At 40.6% G+C, this 16,155-nt stretch overlaps 1 protein-coding gene across 1 annotated transcript; it reads right to left on the bottom strand.

Annotated features, from left to right (window-relative positions):
• Nucleotides 1-9,482: 9,482 nt before the first annotated feature.
• IL6 (interleukin 6) lies at nt 9,483-13,477 on the bottom strand. Its single transcript, XM_061347734.1, has 4 exons — nt 13,118-13,477; nt 12,919-13,032; nt 12,536-12,682; nt 9,483-10,314 (listed from the first exon to the last, which is right to left on the bottom strand). Exons 1-4 carry the CDS (start codon nt 13,370-13,372, stop codon nt 10,123-10,125), a joined length of 708 nt encoding a protein of 235 aa, XP_061203718.1. The 5' UTR covers nt 13,373-13,477; the 3' UTR covers nt 9,483-10,122.
• Between the last annotated feature and the right edge of the window lie 2,678 nt (nt 13,478-16,155).

The following is a 16,155-nucleotide window of genomic DNA, read 5'->3' as shown; positions in this document are numbered from 1 at the left end:
GTATGCATTGTTTTTAAGTCTTTACATAAGTTTAATGTAGTAATACCTCTGCTACAGAAAGGATAACCCATTCCAATACATGGTGACATTCAACCCCCATATTTATCTCAGTGACAGTGGTCTTTTGGGTGGATTCCTCTTTATCTTCAGAGTAACCAGAAAAGTGAACTCATGTTTTAAATACTTCAGTAATCTTCAAAGATTTCTTTCCCAAATGTTGATAAGCCTCTGCAGCTGGTCATTGTGGTTTTGTGGTTGGTTATGTTTTGGGCTTTTTTCCCCTTCCTCTTGGAATTGTTCATCTCTGGAGACATTAACTGTTGAGAGATGTATATGTTTTTTCCTTGCTTAGTAAGAAAGTGAAAACTATACTTTTCTGCCAGATTTACTTTTAAACATTATGTACATTTTCCGTAATTTGGAATAGAATGGGAGGACACAGTAAAAGTACCCTTTGTGTGTATATGTATATAGTGCTTTTATTGTAAGAGGACATTATAATGGAAGGAAGAAAACAAGGTATCTGCTTTAGTTTTACTCCAAAGTCTTGCTCTTTGGAATATTGTTGGTTTGGCTTCAGTTGGTTTTCCCCTTTTATATTTCAAAAAAAGGTGGGAAACATTAAGGAGAGTTAATGCAAACCATTAAATTAAAATTCCATTAATCACAGTAATTAAATGTTATGGCATAGTGGAATAGTTAAAGATAATAGGTCACTGACAGGGGAACAGAGCAAGGACTGAACACAGAGCATTTTTCATGTTACTCTGTATCCTGTTGCTAGTGCTGCTTTTCTAGTGCCTTTTTACTAATGGTGACTTGAGATTAATATAACTGCTCATATGTCTTAAATCATGAAAGGAGTTCAAATTTTGATCTTTTTCTTGACTGATTCTAATTACAATAGTAATGAAATAATTGCTTGTTACTTGATAGTGGCTTTGATGGTGATCAGAAATATTTTCCTTCTCGAATCTAGTGGAATAACCTGAGATATCAGTATTAAGAGATGGGGTATTGAGTGTAAAGCAACTTGGGTTTCTCAAAATCTGATTTTGTGTTTCACAGGGTTTACAATATCCAAAGTGCAGCTGTGGGTGGATGGACTCACACACCTGCAGGAGTGTATTTCCTGTGCTCAGACATTTGAGGATATGGTTTGTGTGTCTTAACTGCCACGTGGGTGCTCGGCTACTCTCCAGGAATAATAGTATTTGGCAAGATGCAGAGAAACAGGGAAGTGTTTTTTATCTCTTTTGTGAAGTTTTACATAAGAATAGATAGACCAGGGACAGGCCAGATTCCATGACTTCAGCATGCTGAAAATTTCTCTTAAAAGTAGGTGTAATTCAGGTTTTTTTTGAGACTTGGAATTTTTGGATAAATATTGCTTATGCAATTCTTTTAGAATTTCACTTTATACGCATTGGATAGCAAATTTTTGATAATTCACCGCTGTTGTGGAAGTATGGGAAATTCTTGTTCTCTTAAAAAAAAGATCAAGTATAGTTCAGGAAAGTTGTTGACATAGAACTTAGGGGTTTCAAATTGAGGGAAAAAGTCTTTCATGGTACATGTAAGTTAAATGGAATGCCCATATGTAGTATAACAACACCAGACACTTTAAGTATACCGCACTCTCTGTAACTAAAAGGTGAGTGAAACTCCTTAAATAAGCACTTCTTTTCTTCCTCCTGAAAGAAACCCCAGCAGAATAAGCATTATTCATAGGTCTTGGTAATTAATTGGAAGGTAGCAAAAAAACAGAATGGGAGAAATAATTACTTTTCAAGTTTAAAAATTAAAGCATCTTTAGTAGCAATACCTTGAAATTACTTTGCAGTTAATTTTTTTGTACAAAATTAGGTATTGCTTATTAAGAGTAGGTCAGTCTTTTGTGAAGTTGTATGTTAGTTTCCTGTGAAGAATCTTAGTTCCTTAAAATAACTTCAGCAAATATGCTAATTTTATCAAGCTATTTAGCTTGTTTTGGTGGTGATGCTGGGGAGACGAGGACAGGTCTACGGGAGTAAAGTGGAGGGATGCTTAAGCTGTGAGCTAGGGACTTGACTGTATTGATCTGTCAAGTGAATTGTTGGCTTCCGCAGCCAAGTATGGATGCTTCCCTGTAGTGGACTTTGTGATGCAGTTGTACAGGAACAGGTATGAACTCAGTGCTGGAATAAAGTCAATGAGTGTAGTTTGTTGAAAACTGAGCTGTGACTTCCACAAATGAGGTCAAGGCTACTGAACTGTGTGAAATAGTCACCGATGCCTTCCTGTGTGCTGTGAAGATAGTACGAGCTTTGAGGTATCCAGCTGATTTTACATGGAGATATGAATTGTTTGTGCCTCAAAGCAGAGGTGGAGTGTCCTTGTGGTTGCCTTAGTGTGGGGAAATACCCCAGTGAGAGGCTATGCTGGACCCTGTTGTACCTGGTGACAAACACACAAGGGGCTGAGAGGAATGTTTCCACCTGGACCAGTCTTAAGAAAATCAAGGGTTGCAGTGGTTAAATGAAGGTCAAAAATAAAGGCATCTTAAATTAAGGCATCTTGAGGATTTTAATGCAAGAGGAATGCCCTGTTCTCCATCTTGAATGACCTGCAATCCCATGCCCATGGTGCTTTCACATCAGAAAGACAACATTCATCCTTGTGAGAAGGTGCTGGTCTGCCTTTTGACCTCCTCCTGCGAGAGTGACAATGGCAGCAGTGACTGTTGTTTGGCCTCTGAAGAGGGTGTCTGTGAACAAGAGATTGTCCTTAACCCAGGACTCAATAAACAGGCTGTTCTCCTCCTCTAGCCATACTGTGTGTGGAATGCTACCAAAGTGTCAGAAGGTCATAATGGGCAAGGAGCAATTCAGTATCCTGTCTGTCCTGGTTTCAGCTGTAAGAGTTATTTTGCTTCCTAGGATCTGGTGCAGTGCTGTGTTTTGGCTTTAGTCTGAGAACAGTGCTGGTAACCCACTGATGCTTTAGTTGTTGCTAAGTAGCACTTAACCTTGATCAAGGATTTTTCAGTCTCATGCTCTGCCAGTGAGGAGGGGCACAAGAAGCTGGGAGGAAGCAGATACAGGACATCTGACCCAAACTAGCCAAAGGGGTATTCCATACCACACAACATCATGCCAGTATATAAACTGCAGGAGTCACTCAGAAGGCGGAATCCATGTTCTGTTGGGCTAAGTATGGTTTGGTGGGTGGAGAGAAATTGTATTTTGCATCACTTGGGTTTTCTGAGCTTTCATTTCTTCTCATTGTTTTCTGTTATTGTTGGTATTCTTTCTATTATCACTATATTTTAGTTATTAAACCGTTCGTATGTAAACCTGTGGGCTTTACATTCTTCTAGTTCTCTTCCCCATCCTTCCCTGGCCGGTGGAAAAAAAGGGGAGTGAGCAAGTGTCTGTGTGGTGCTGAGTTACCAGCAGGATCTAAATCACAACACTGTCTTCTGAATCTCTTGTTCACTGGCACACTGATCACAACAGCTGATGGTGGTTTTATCATTCAGGAGCAATTTCCATATATTCTATTATTTCTAGATTTTTTTTAAAGAATGCTTCTCCCATCATTGTATTCAGCTGAAGTCAGAAGATCAGTTATTACCTGGTACCATTGGGTAATGGAAGGCAACATGGTGGGCAGCACCTCTTCAGCCCACAGTTGTGACAAGCCCTTTAGCAAAGCATCTCTTACAAGCTTGGCTCTGAGGAGATGCCCTTGGGTGTGGGCAAAGATGTTGGGCTAAGAGACAGGGAGGCAGGAAGGTAGGGAGAAAAGTTAGAGTTCCAAAAAGAGAATAAAGACAAGGAGGTTGGTCAGAAGAAGAATAAAGAGTAGGATATACTGACAAGGTTTTTAAAGGTGACATGAAGTAAGAAGCAAGAAAAAGGTGTGCTTATCAGAGAAGCCACAGAGCCCTGTGGTATTTGGTGTGTGATACTGAGGGACTCATGTTGGTGGAGTTTGGTGGTTATCTTGGTCTTGATATGAGGACTGGGGATCTGGTAGTAGGGGGTGAATTATTCCATTTTGTGTCAGCGTTAAAGAAGGGAGGGGAAAAAAAAAAAAAAAAAAGAAGTTACCTGGCTTTCAGTATAAGTTTGTACTTTGTAAGATGATCTACAAAGGAACGTGCTTGTTTGCTCCGAAAACTTTTCAAGGGCTGACTGTGAGGTAAAAATGAAGCTCATAAGGAATTTGGAGCAAGTATTTAATTCTGCGCCAAATTCCTGGTTTGGACATGGCTGGTATAAAGTCGCTGTACTGCATCTCATCACAGTTATAAAACAGAAGATACGTGTTTTTATTTCTTGAATTCAGCAGCAAAACTCACATGACCTTAAACCTGTAGCTTTCAGGTATGTGATCTCTGCACACTAAAGCAATGTTCATAACTTGGTCACAACAAGCCCCGGTGCTGGCAATGTATAAAATCCTTCGCTTCTCGGTGTAGTCATCTTCTGAATGTGTAATTACAAAGTGCTTCTAAAAATGTGTTTCCATTGCATTGTGTTGTAAATGAAATGGATCTAACACATTGGTTTTTATCTGGAAAAATTGTTTGAAAGAGCTATATACCCTGGATATTCGTTGCAGACTTGGAATTTAAGCTATGATGATATATTTGGAAATAAAAGCTCATTACATCTGTTCCTGCCACAGGAGCAGAGACCACATCCTGGTTAAATGTCATATGACTAATTTAATTTTTACAAGTGACTATCTAATTGTAATAATTTCTAAATATTTTTCTGTGATGGTGTGCAATGCATTAGTTGTTTCTTGGTTAAACTTGTGGGGTGCATGCATTGTTTCTTGGTTATGCTTAGGTTAATTCAGGATTTAGGGGTGGTTAAGACCAGGGGAATGCTTACTGCTGAGTGGAAATAGGTATATACGCTTTGATTATTTCCTCTGATGAAGAAATCAATTCCAAATTTCTATCAAAAATAAGAAGTTTGAGCAACTGCAAAGCAGGGAGTAGTTATTAGCCTGGTGAGTATAGCCCGGATTTCCAGTTATGTTCCGATTCTGTTTCTCAGGGTTCACTTTATTGTTGTAGAGATCCCCCCAAACAGTGTAGTTTGTTCACTGCAACCTGAAAGCAGTCCTTTTCCAGCTGGGCTGGAAGGTTAGCTGTACATCTGCTTTCATCCCTGATGGTCTCTCTTTTATCAAATTCCATTCACTTTTATAGTCCTATCCCAGGCCACTGAGCTATAAGTTTAAGAGGGGTATATCTTTGACATCTTTGAACTTGATTCTGTTTGTTAATGCACGCTAATGTGGGACCCGTGGGCATAGTCAATCTATGGGACCTTTGTATCTGTTCCCAAATTGTTAGACATGTAAGAGGACTATTGCTGTGCAGTGGTGGTGGTGTAGCAGCTAATTTTTCTCTTGAGCTGAAGATGGGACTTCGAGCTTTCCATAGGTGATTTTACTTCTGTGTGTGTGGCAGCTCTAAGTGATTCTCTTGGGTAATAAACCTGTTAATATAATTTCCTTATACATCATATTGTTCTTATAATATAGAAAGTTAAGAATGTAGTACTGTATCAATACTGAAGTTAAAAGGAATAAAGAAGAAACTAATCATAAATACATTTGTGTTATCAAAACCAGTCAGAATTCTGCCCCCAGAATGGTTGAAATTCAATAAAATCTTGAAAATAATGTTAGATAAGCACTGTCTGGTGGCAGTAGATATGGCAGAGCAAAAGAAATCTCTGTCGTTAATCTGAATATTAATGTTTAATTTTTTTTAAATATATTTTTCTCATGAAAGATTCAATCTTAGATTCTGAGCACTGGATAAAAATTCAGACTGCAAAATTTCTGTAGGTTTTTTTTTTTTGACTGCCAAAGTCAGTCTTGAAAGTATACTAGTCACAGAATCACAGAATCCCAAGGGTTGGAAGGGACCTCAAGAGATCATCTGGTCCAACCTCCCTGCAAGAGCAGGGTAACCTAGAGTACATCACACAGGAACTTGTCCAGGTGGGCCTTGAATATCTCCAATGTGGGAGACTCCACAACCCCCCTGGGCAGCCTGTTCCAGTGCTCTGTCACTCTCACAGTAAAGAAGTTCTTCCTGATGTTAACGTGGAACCTTCTGTGCTCCAGTTTACACCCATTGCCCCTTGTCCTATCACTGGATATCACTGAAAAAAGCCTAGCTCCACCCTCCTGACTCCCACCCGTTACGTATTTGTAAACACTGATGAGGTCACCCCTCAGCCTCCTCCAAGCTGAAGAGACCCAGCTAATGTTGATTAAATAAGTTTAGATGACAGAAATCAGTTGATTTTGGTAAGAGTTCAGGGAGGAAATGGTATTTCAGTGTTGGTGCCTAAAGAAGCTGCATTTTCTGGAGGTGAGGGGATATGTTTTGTTTCTTCTCTTGTCAAGAAGAAGAAAAAAATCCACAAAGAGAGATCAGAATTTGTTGTCTAATCATTTGACTAGAGAAGCAAGGATTTACAGAAAGCTTCCTACCCAGTATCACATGGTTTGTAGTAATATGCATAGATCTGGTAGCACTTCTTGACCATTAAGATCTGACTTTGATGTGCAGTACTGAATATGTACCTTTCTACCATTTTATCTTTTAAACTGAATATAGAAAAGTTTATTACTTGCAAATAACAGTGGCAGGCTTAGCTGAATGGGAACCTTCCCCCTAAGCCAACCTAATGGCTCATTACCAATGAAAAAGTGATCCTGCTCCCCTTGCTTCACTGGTGGTGTAACTCTTCCATCTCTTGTAGCATCATCTCTGACTTGCTAACCTGGCTTGCCGTCAGCTGCTGGTAAAATCTGTGAAGGTGCTGGAGATGCAGACAGTCTCTTTCAAGTAGCTGTTCTTTGACAGAACTTACCAGTGTCTACATCAGTACAGTATGGTTAATAAATCAGAAAATGATATTTCACACACTGTCATTGTGAAACAGAAGTAATTTTGTGTTACAGATGAGTATTAGGTTGCATTGTCTTCCTTATGTAGCATTTTAGTGTCTTTCCCACAGTACTGAAGAATTTTTGTTTCTCGTCTTTATCACTGTCTCTAAACACCCTGGGCTTTTTCTTGCATACTGTAGAGTGTATGCATGCTTTTTAACATAGCTTTACCCTCTTCCTGCATTGGGAAAGCAAATTCAGGGTGAAGGGAGTTAGTAAGCTGTTGAGCATTCCAAAACCTCTTTGTGAAGTTAATGAGTAGGGATACAATGGGAATGTGGGGAAGGGCTAGATGGGATCTGCAGGGAAAGGGGAAGAGGCTAGTTGTGTACAGCAGCAGCCAAAATGCTGCTTTGCTGGGTAGTTTCCTAGGGATTTTTTGGCAATTACTAGCAGGGCTTTTTGGATTTGGTTTTGGTGGTGGTGGGTTTTTTTTTTTTTGTTGCTCTCCAGTAGGAGCAATGAGGTATTTCATTGTTGCTAAAAGTACTACAGTTGTTTTTGAGGATTCATTTATAAGAGTTATGAATGCTCATTTTTACTGTTGTTGGGTGTGTTTTGTGTTTGTGCTAGTCTGACAAGTAAAATGAATGTCCATGTGTGTTTACTGATCGTTGTAAAATACTTTCTACACAGCAAACTGGAAAAAAGACAGTAAGTTCGTTAGTTTGAGATGTGCCATAACATCCTCAGCAGTGTTTAGTTCTCCTCTGACTGCAGTGTGGGTCATGTGCCACAAGCACCACTGAGTGTACATTTCAGCAAGTGCTGCTTTCCTTTTGGTCATTCCCTAAAGTTGGCACAGTGAAATAATGGCCAGCAAGGCAGCTGCTGCATTGAAGTACCCTGAGAATTGCAGGTGGCTGTGGAGGAGCTACAGGTAAAGTATGGCAGCATCAGTGATACCCTTCACTCCAGGCAGGACTTTAAATTTTACATCCCCACCCAGCAAGTGGTTCATTTTTACTCATCTTGTACATTGTGAATGCTTTACCCCTGGCAGTGTTCAAGGCCAGGTTGAATGGAGTCTTGGGTGACATGGTTTCGTGTGTGGTGTCCCTGCCCATGTGAGGGGGGTTAGAACTAGATGATCTTAAGGTCCTTCCAACCCTAACTATTCTATGGTTCTGTGATTCTGTGTCTTTGCTAGAATTGTGGACAACCTGGGGTGGCCACCAGCTGAAGGGTGCTGGTGGGATGTGCGGGCACTTGTCCATCAGTTGTAGGCGATTTCAGTACCCCATATCTTAGATGCTTGCTGGCAGTCGAGGAAATCAGTGCAAGTTTGTTTCGCTGTACATAGTGACTAATGGTGATCTCAGGCAGCCACCTACTACCGGGAGAGGTGAGACCATGAGATGCCTTTCCTTTTGGTCGGTCCATCTTCCCCTCCCCCCCCCCCCATTCTTCTTACATAGTAAGAAAGTCTCTAAAAGGTCCACATGTGGGATCCACATTCAGGTCTCTTACCTATTACAAATAGAGTAAGGACCAGAATGGTCTCTAACCTAATGATCACTAAGAAAATCTCTGTGAAGATAAGCTGTGAAAAAGCCAAACTAGGCTTTCCTGTGTCTTCTAGAGCATATGCCAGGGCAGCTAAAGCAGGATCTTGTGTGGTGAGAAAATACCATTCACCATGGACATCCTCAAAGTGACCACCTTGAGGTCTCCTTATTCCTTTTTGAGATGTTGCATAACTGAAGGCATAGGTTTTACCATATTGGGCAAAGCTGTGGTTTGTTTTGAGCCTCTGAGGTGTGGGCTCTGGGTGGACTGGTCACTGTTTTGGCATCCCCAGCAGTGGAATACATGTGTGGACAATCAGAGGAAGAGGAAAATTTACTGACGTCCTTATCCACATTCCAGGGCTTGCCTTTCATCTTCTCATCTGCACTGCTGTGCTGCAAGAAAGAGGATAATTAATGTTCTGCCACCTGTAGGGACAAAGCTGGAGGGGTTCCTGCTGCTTGAATCCCTTGTGAGTGCTGTGAATTCCCCTCAGTTTGAGGATACAGATACCTGCATAGCCACAGTGAAGCCGATGATACACATAAGAAGTGTTTCAGCAGTTTGGTACTCAGGCAAAGGACCTGGTTTGTTGGGTTTTTTTCCCCTCTACAGTATTGAAGAGTATGCATACATGTTACGTGTATGCCTTTCTGTGCTAGTGGAATATAAATGACAAAAGACAAACGCATTAGATTGTTGATGGTGATTGACAGCAGCAGCACATTGAGTTATATCATCTAAGGAAAGAACCAAAGATTTTTGTTTTTCTGCTTCTTTGGGGAGGGGAAAGAAATGTTTAGTCAAATTTGGAAAATTCCCTTGGATGATGACAATAAATCTAGTCAGGTCACAGTGTTCGTGTCAAAGCTGTTAGTTTGGTATCTTAGCATTTTATTTGTTTAAAAGAGATTGCTTGACATGTAAGCAGATGCTTACAGTTAGTATTTTATGGAGTGTTCCTTATTAAATATAGGGGACTCATTGTTCATTTGTTTCTTGAGAGCAATGGTGCTTTACTGTGTTTTTTCTTAAGTGCTATGTTCAGTGTGTCTGGTTCCTTTATATCCCAGTTTGAGAACTATATGTTGATTAAGCTGTCTATGTGTGTATGTGCTATGTAGATAATTGAACTAATTATATAGATAAAATTATTGAAAGTGGTTATTTTGGTAATTGCAGGATTAAAAAATGGATATGTTACAGTTCCATAGTATTATTTAAAGTTCAAACAGATTATATGGTTTGTTTTCACAAATTGGTTTTTATTTATTAAAAATATAAATAAGTCATAAATACCATCTCAAATATTTAAAAAGTATAAGTTATAAACCAATTTTTCTGGCTTCTGAAAATATTTTTTGTTGAATACATATTAAATAAGTTGATATTCTGAATAGTACCATTAGCAGTGAAATAAAATACAGCCTTTGTTTAAATTATTACTAAGTATTGAAAATATAAATAGAAAACGTTACAAAGTAATAAATATTTAAAATACAATAAATAGGTTCCTAGAAGGAAATGAGAACCTATCTAAATTCAAACCATTGTTACTGTTTCTAGTTCCTAAAACAGAACAACACTGTCATCTGCCACATGACAGATTTGTAACAAAGGATTGTGCTTGAATTAAAACATTCAGACACTGAAACTCCTGGTGTTTTTCAAATAACGAACAGCCCTCACTGTTTTCTCCATAAATGAAGTAAAGTCTCGGAGGATGAGGTGGGTGGTGATTTTCTCTATCCAGGTCTTATCAGACTTCAGCTTTGCCTGGAGGGATTCCTGGCTAGCTGAGTCCGGGATGATAATTTCATCAGGATTGATCACCTGTGAAAATGACAATATTGGGGTGTTCTGGTTAAATCATTGTAATTAAACTTGTTGGGGATCACCAGTTTAGGTGTGTGATGTTCCCAACCAGCTACAAATCCACCCTTTCTGTACTGTGGATAACAGACTTCTCTGGGACTTGTCTTGTGGTTTGAGGTATGTTGATGCGTGCTATGGTTATTGTGGAACAATCAACGTGTCTTGTCTGATCTATACTGTTTGTCCTGGTTTGAATGCAACATCTGGCATTGCAGTTGAACATGCTGCACTGAACAGATCCATACACTTTTCCTGCTATCTGCCAACCATGTGGTTAGTTGGGAAGATGCGGACTGTGATTTGTCCTAAGCTGTTTTGGCTGCTCCATCCTGAGTCATAAGTTAACTGGATGACATTGGAGTACTCTCCTGTTTTGTAGTAGATTAACAGTTTCCAAAGATGTCAGACTTGTTTAGCTGCCTAATTTTTACTTTCCAGGCATTTAGGCACGTGGGCGTCTTGATGTCACCAACTTTCACTCCTGTGTGGGATCCTGACTGCAAGATGAATAAAAGGACTGACAGCACTGGGCACCTGGTACCCAGATGTCTTTTAAGAACTTGTCCCATGAACTGGGTAGGTAACTTCTGAAAATGGGAGTTACTCACCCAAATTATGGAACTGGTTTAGATGATTATGGTCTAGAAATCTAAAATATCAGCTTCATCCTGGTTTTAGAATCTCTCCTACCCATTAAGAAGTGACAAAAGTATGCACACCTCCTTCTGGAACATCTTTTTTGTGAAATTCAGTAAGGTACTGTTTTCTGTCCAGACTACTTGGAAGTGCTGTATCCAACTCCTTGTAGTGTGCTCTGAAAATTTTTTGTATGTGGATATACATTCAGCTAGCATGCCGGTGGATCAACCTAAGTACAGATGACAGATTGTGTCCTTGCTCTCCTTGCCTTAAACAGCAGATAGGCTGCTTTTGTAAAGAAAGGATTTGAAACCTGGAGATCAAGACACTTCTTTCTCAAAAACCTACTTTCTCAGGTAGAGGTTTTGCTTTTGATTAGTGTGTTTCATTCTGCCTGTTACGGTTGCCTCAATCCTTCTAATTTTCCACAGAAAGCTGTTCTCCCCCAGTTATGAAACAAACTTTCTGCAGACTATCATACCAAGTTGGAAGCCAGCAGTCAGTTGCTGTCTTTGTGACAGGACTATTATTCTTAGCTAGCACAGTGTGAAAAAAGCAGTTCAGCTCCCTTTCGCTTAAAGAATGATGGACATAAGTAAATGTTAGGCAAGGTATGGCAAACACACAAAGGGCTTTTCAGGTGCTCAAAAACACCTTGAAGGAAATCATGCCCTGAGATTTCTGCAGATCTTACTCACCTGAATGGTTCTTACTCAGGCAAATAGTTTCCTTGATTACAAAAGGAAGTATTCATGTTAAGGGTTATTAATGTGAGTAAGAACTGCAGGAATTAAGTGAATTTTTGGAGCATGAACTTTCCAAGCTCTCCAAAACGATTGTCAGAGATGGATAGCATTTATTTTACTGAATAGAAAGAGAATTTGGCATTTGTAAAGAAGGAAGATTTTTATTAGTGTTAGGTTTACAATCAAAATATGTGCTTTTCAATAGGCAGCACCTTTTGTTTAGTCAAGTCACTAATATTCTGAATTTAACTGTCTTCCTTCATTTGTAAGCTAGATGGTATATGGAGATACCAGTATCTTGGCTTAAAAGTTTGTTCTGGAGCATATTAAAGGTAAATAATATGTATTTGCTTCTATTTATGTGGGTTCTTAAAAGAAAAAAAAAGGCTTTTTTTTTTTTTTTTTTTTACTTCTCAGGGGGTTGCAACATTAGAAAACTTGGACTGAGCTGCACTTCCAATTAGGAACAAGCTCCTTGTGAAATCTCATTTCTGTCAGCCAGGAGGTGTTAGTGTATTCATTCTTGAAACAACTATGCATTTAATTGTTAAACTTGGAAATTAGAAACAGCAATAAAAAGTAGGAAGAAGAGGTGTTTCCTTAAGAAAAGGAAACCAAACCTTGTGAAACTGGTAAGTTAGTCATAAGGGTAAGTGAGCAGAAGGAACCATCATGTCTATCCAGGGAGAGAAGTGAAAGTGGGAATGTTCAGCTTCACATAGCATCCTCATTCTCTGACTACAAATTGGTGCCAAGGCATAGCAATTACTGGAGAGAATATAAAACCAACTCACCATCTGTTTTACAGTATGTGCCAGGTGCTCTGTAGTATAGCACAGTGATTCTATGTTCTGCTTTTCACTAGTAAAAGTTTCTTTTATGAATTGAAGATACGTCTGAAATGTATAAAGCCCACTGGAGATTTTCCTTAGGCATTTATCCTGAAGTGAGAGAAAAGTAAGACGGTCACTTACAGGTCAGGAATGCTTTGATAGTGGCATTGTATGTGCAGCACAGGTAATTGGATGATGCTGATACAGTGGAAGTCTGTGCCATGGGCAAAGCCAGCTGGAGCTGACACAAATCTTTAGGTCAACTTCCACAAGTTTTTTGAAGCAGACAAAAATTACCCAAGGTATAGAAGATTAGACCAGAAAGGAGAGCAGTGGTTCCTTGCCTCATTGAAGCCAGTGAGCAGACACCCGTCCTCCTCTGTCACCTTGGGGAGGTTAAGATTGTTCTGGATGAGCATTTCCATGCTATTCTCGCAGACGGTAAACTTCTCGCACATCTAGGGAGAGACATCGAGAGGTTTCATTGCACCTTGGCCGGTGGCAGCAACCTCCGCGTCTGGTGTGTGTGTCGCCCGTACCCACCTCTTCCTGCAGCTGTGCTGCCCGGGCGTGCAGCAGCCGCGCCAGCCGCTCGCAGTCGGGCAGCGCCGCCCGCAGCCCCGCTGCCTCCTCCAGCTCGGCCTCGCCAGAGGAGTCGGCTGCGGGCAGCGGCGCTGCGGCTGCCCACGGCAGCAATAGGAGCAGTAGCAGCGGCAGGACGGCGCGGAGGGAGGGCTGGCGGTGGCGGGAGGCGCGGTTACGATCATGGTCACAGGCACAGCCCTGGGGAAACCTCATGGTGCGGCTCCTAGGCTCTGGCACCGGCCCTTTCTCGTCAGCGGGGCTGGCGGGTTGAATGAGCTCCGGACATCCCTGAACGTGTATTTATTGAGGGGGCTTCGAGATTATTCATGGACAAGGGAAAATCCGGCATGAGAACACGGGGGTGTGTGCGCGGCGAAACACTGCTTTGGACAGTGCGGCGATTGTGAAACTACATGAAGTCATCGTGCTCCTGCACCGTAATTCATTGAGGACCGGGCTATCTCCCATCCCTGCCGCCGGCAACGGCTTACCTGGCCCCACCGGGCTGGGGCTGGGATCAGGTCCAGCTGTCGGCAACCTTCGAGCCTGCCAGCTCCAGGTGCACAGAACGTCTCTGAAATTACATGCACCTGCTACCTGTGTACACACAAACTTACATTATATATATATATGTGTGTGTGTGTGTACATACACTTAATGTGTGTACATATACCTATGTGTGTACATGTGTGTATGTATGTATATTTTTCCATATATTTTAAAGTGGTTTAGTGTTCTATATTATGCGTATTTATATTCTGGCTATTTTCATTAGTTGTGACCTCCAGCTGTCCCTGGAGGTCCCTTCCTAGCCTAACAAGTTTGTGATTTTGTGATATATCTGAAACTAAATGCTGTCTATTTACAAGTCATACGTGACCTCTCTCGCTGTTGACCTGTGTATGGCTGAAATTAAATACATCATGCTCATGTGCTTTAAGTGCGCCTTGAATAGGCCAGGTCCAGCTCTGACAAGTGAGTGGATCTAGGAAGTGCCACCCAGTTCCCTGCTATCTGCTGCCTTATCTCTTTCTGCCCACCTGAGAGGTAAGGTGGGATTTTTAATCTTTCACATAGGGGCTCTTTACCCAGGGCAAGTATGCCCATTCAGCTCAGTTTTGTAGAGTGTGAGTCAAACTGTGCAAGGCATGCTGAAGTTGAACTTTTGGAATGTCTTAAACTGATTTTAGACAAGCTGACTTTTATCTTTTTTTCTTTTTTAATGAAATTGGTGTTTTCTTACTTAAGGAAGACAGAAAAAGGCCTGATTCTGCTTCAGGAGGTGTTAGCATGAGGGCACAAAGTGGAGAGAACAGGACATGGGACATAAGAGACAACACAGTGACCAAACTTGAATGTCCTCATTTGGACTCTCCAAAAACCCCAGATATTTCTAATTCATTTTCTAAGGACAGCCTGGATAGAGAGCTGCAGGAAAGAAGAGGGTACTACTGCATTTTTATTTAATGCCCTCCAGTAGAGAAAAGCAGCTGCAGTTATTTTGCCCAGTAAACAGATGTTAATGCTGAAATGCAAGTGTGAGAGAGCCATTTCCAACAGCAGCAATCCCCCTCTGCCCAGTTTCCTGAGTGCAGCAGCGGGGAGCAACAGCAATAATGTTCTGTCATGTTAGCTCTCCCTCAGCAGGTCTGTGTCATTAGGCATAAGAATAAAGCACCCCACTAGCAGTATGTTTCATTAGTATCAAATGAAAAGACCCAGTTGCAAGGTGCCAAAGGATTAAAACAGCCACAGCAGATGAACTCAGTGCTCCTGACAGTATGATAACCATCAGGGACAAATACAGCAGGATGGGAACTCATGCCTCCTCCTCTGTTTGTGATAGCACATGGATGTACATGTCTTGGATAGGGATTTCCTTCCACTGCCAGGTGGTTCTTGGGCTCTTCCCTCCAGACAGCCAAACTTTACCTATCCAAAGTTTAAATATTAACTATTCCTAAAATACCAAAACTCAATAAAAGGCTACATTTCCTTAACAATACATTTTCAGCAGGTATTCTGTAAATTACTCTTGTTTGTAGCTCTGGAATTTTTAATTCGATAACTTTATTTTGTGAGCTATCCTTTTCTCCTGATGTCATGAAAATATTTGTGCCCTAGCAATCTACAGAGAACCTTTTTGTGCTGAGCACTGCTGTACAGGGCCGAGTCTTGCTAATGTGTGTAGTTACATTTTCAGAGTGAAATAGAAGCAAATTTCAGCTGTTGTTCCTCATCTAAAAGCCTCTCAGCCTTCAGTTATTAGTGTCTACTTTTGGGGTTTCATTTACTCTTTTATGTGACTGTCTGTGTGACTTTTCAGAAATGTAAAGTGTGCTTACATACAACAGTGGAAGTTGCTTATTAATGCCTTAGAAACTCAGTTTGACAATCTAGGACAAAGCGTAGCATTCAAGGAAAGGACGAACTGGAATTTACACAGTAGCATGAATATACTTCTTTTATTGCAGGCTCTTATGGAAAACCCACTTTTTAAACTGGTACTGCACATCAAAGAAATACTTTGTGCTAATTTATCTATAATAACGGTTGAAGTCTGGTTTAAAGGGGGTTTATTAACCTGTACTGTACTACACTGAGTTACACTTGTTCATCAGTAGCCACATTATTCAAAATGTAGTAAGCTCTGAACAAACAGCAGTTGCTGATGAGTTAGCTACCAGTCAGGAGATTTGCCTGTTGGTACTTTAAAATGTGTAAGTAGTATTACTGAGACTCTGAGGTGTAATTGCTAGATACAGAAGAATTTTTTTCCTGCATAGCATCTTTGTAATACTGCAGATTACTGTTCTGATGCCCTTTGTTGCTATGGTTTTTCACGCCACTGTACAGGTTTTTTTCTCCTGTAATTTATACTATAAACCAGATCTTCTTCAGGTGGGATTTCAGAAATTCTCAGTGTTTATCCAGCTTTATCTTCTGTCTGAGCAATGAGCATTACTGCTGTACATTTCTGTGGGAGCAGAGGGGTC

The sequence above is a fragment of the Neopsephotus bourkii genome, unplaced genomic scaffold (genome assembly GCF_033783945.1).
Source record: "Neopsephotus bourkii isolate Nb327-2 ecotype Australia unplaced genomic scaffold, CSIRO-AGI_Nbou_v1 NB_323, whole genome shotgun sequence".
Lineage (NCBI taxonomy): Eukaryota > Metazoa > Chordata > Aves > Psittaciformes > Psittacidae > Neopsephotus > Neopsephotus bourkii.
The sequence above is the reverse complement of the archived record's forward strand: the minus strand, read 5'-3'. Positions and strand labels throughout refer to the sequence as shown.

Bases quoted from the DNA above. Each gene is read 5' to 3' on its own strand.
- IL6 (XM_061347734.1), bottom strand. From the start codon at position 13,372: ATGAGGTTTCCCCAGGGCTGTGCCTGTGACCATGATCGTAACCGCGCC. The intron at 13,033-13,117 runs GTGGGTACGGGC...GTCTCTCCCTAG, and splicing joins CAGCACAGCTGCAGGAAGAG to ATGTGCGAGAAGTTTACCGT. The intron at 10,315-12,535 runs GTGAGTTGGTTT...TCATTTTCACAG, and splicing joins CACATACTGTAAAACAGATG to GTGATCAATCCTGATGAAAT.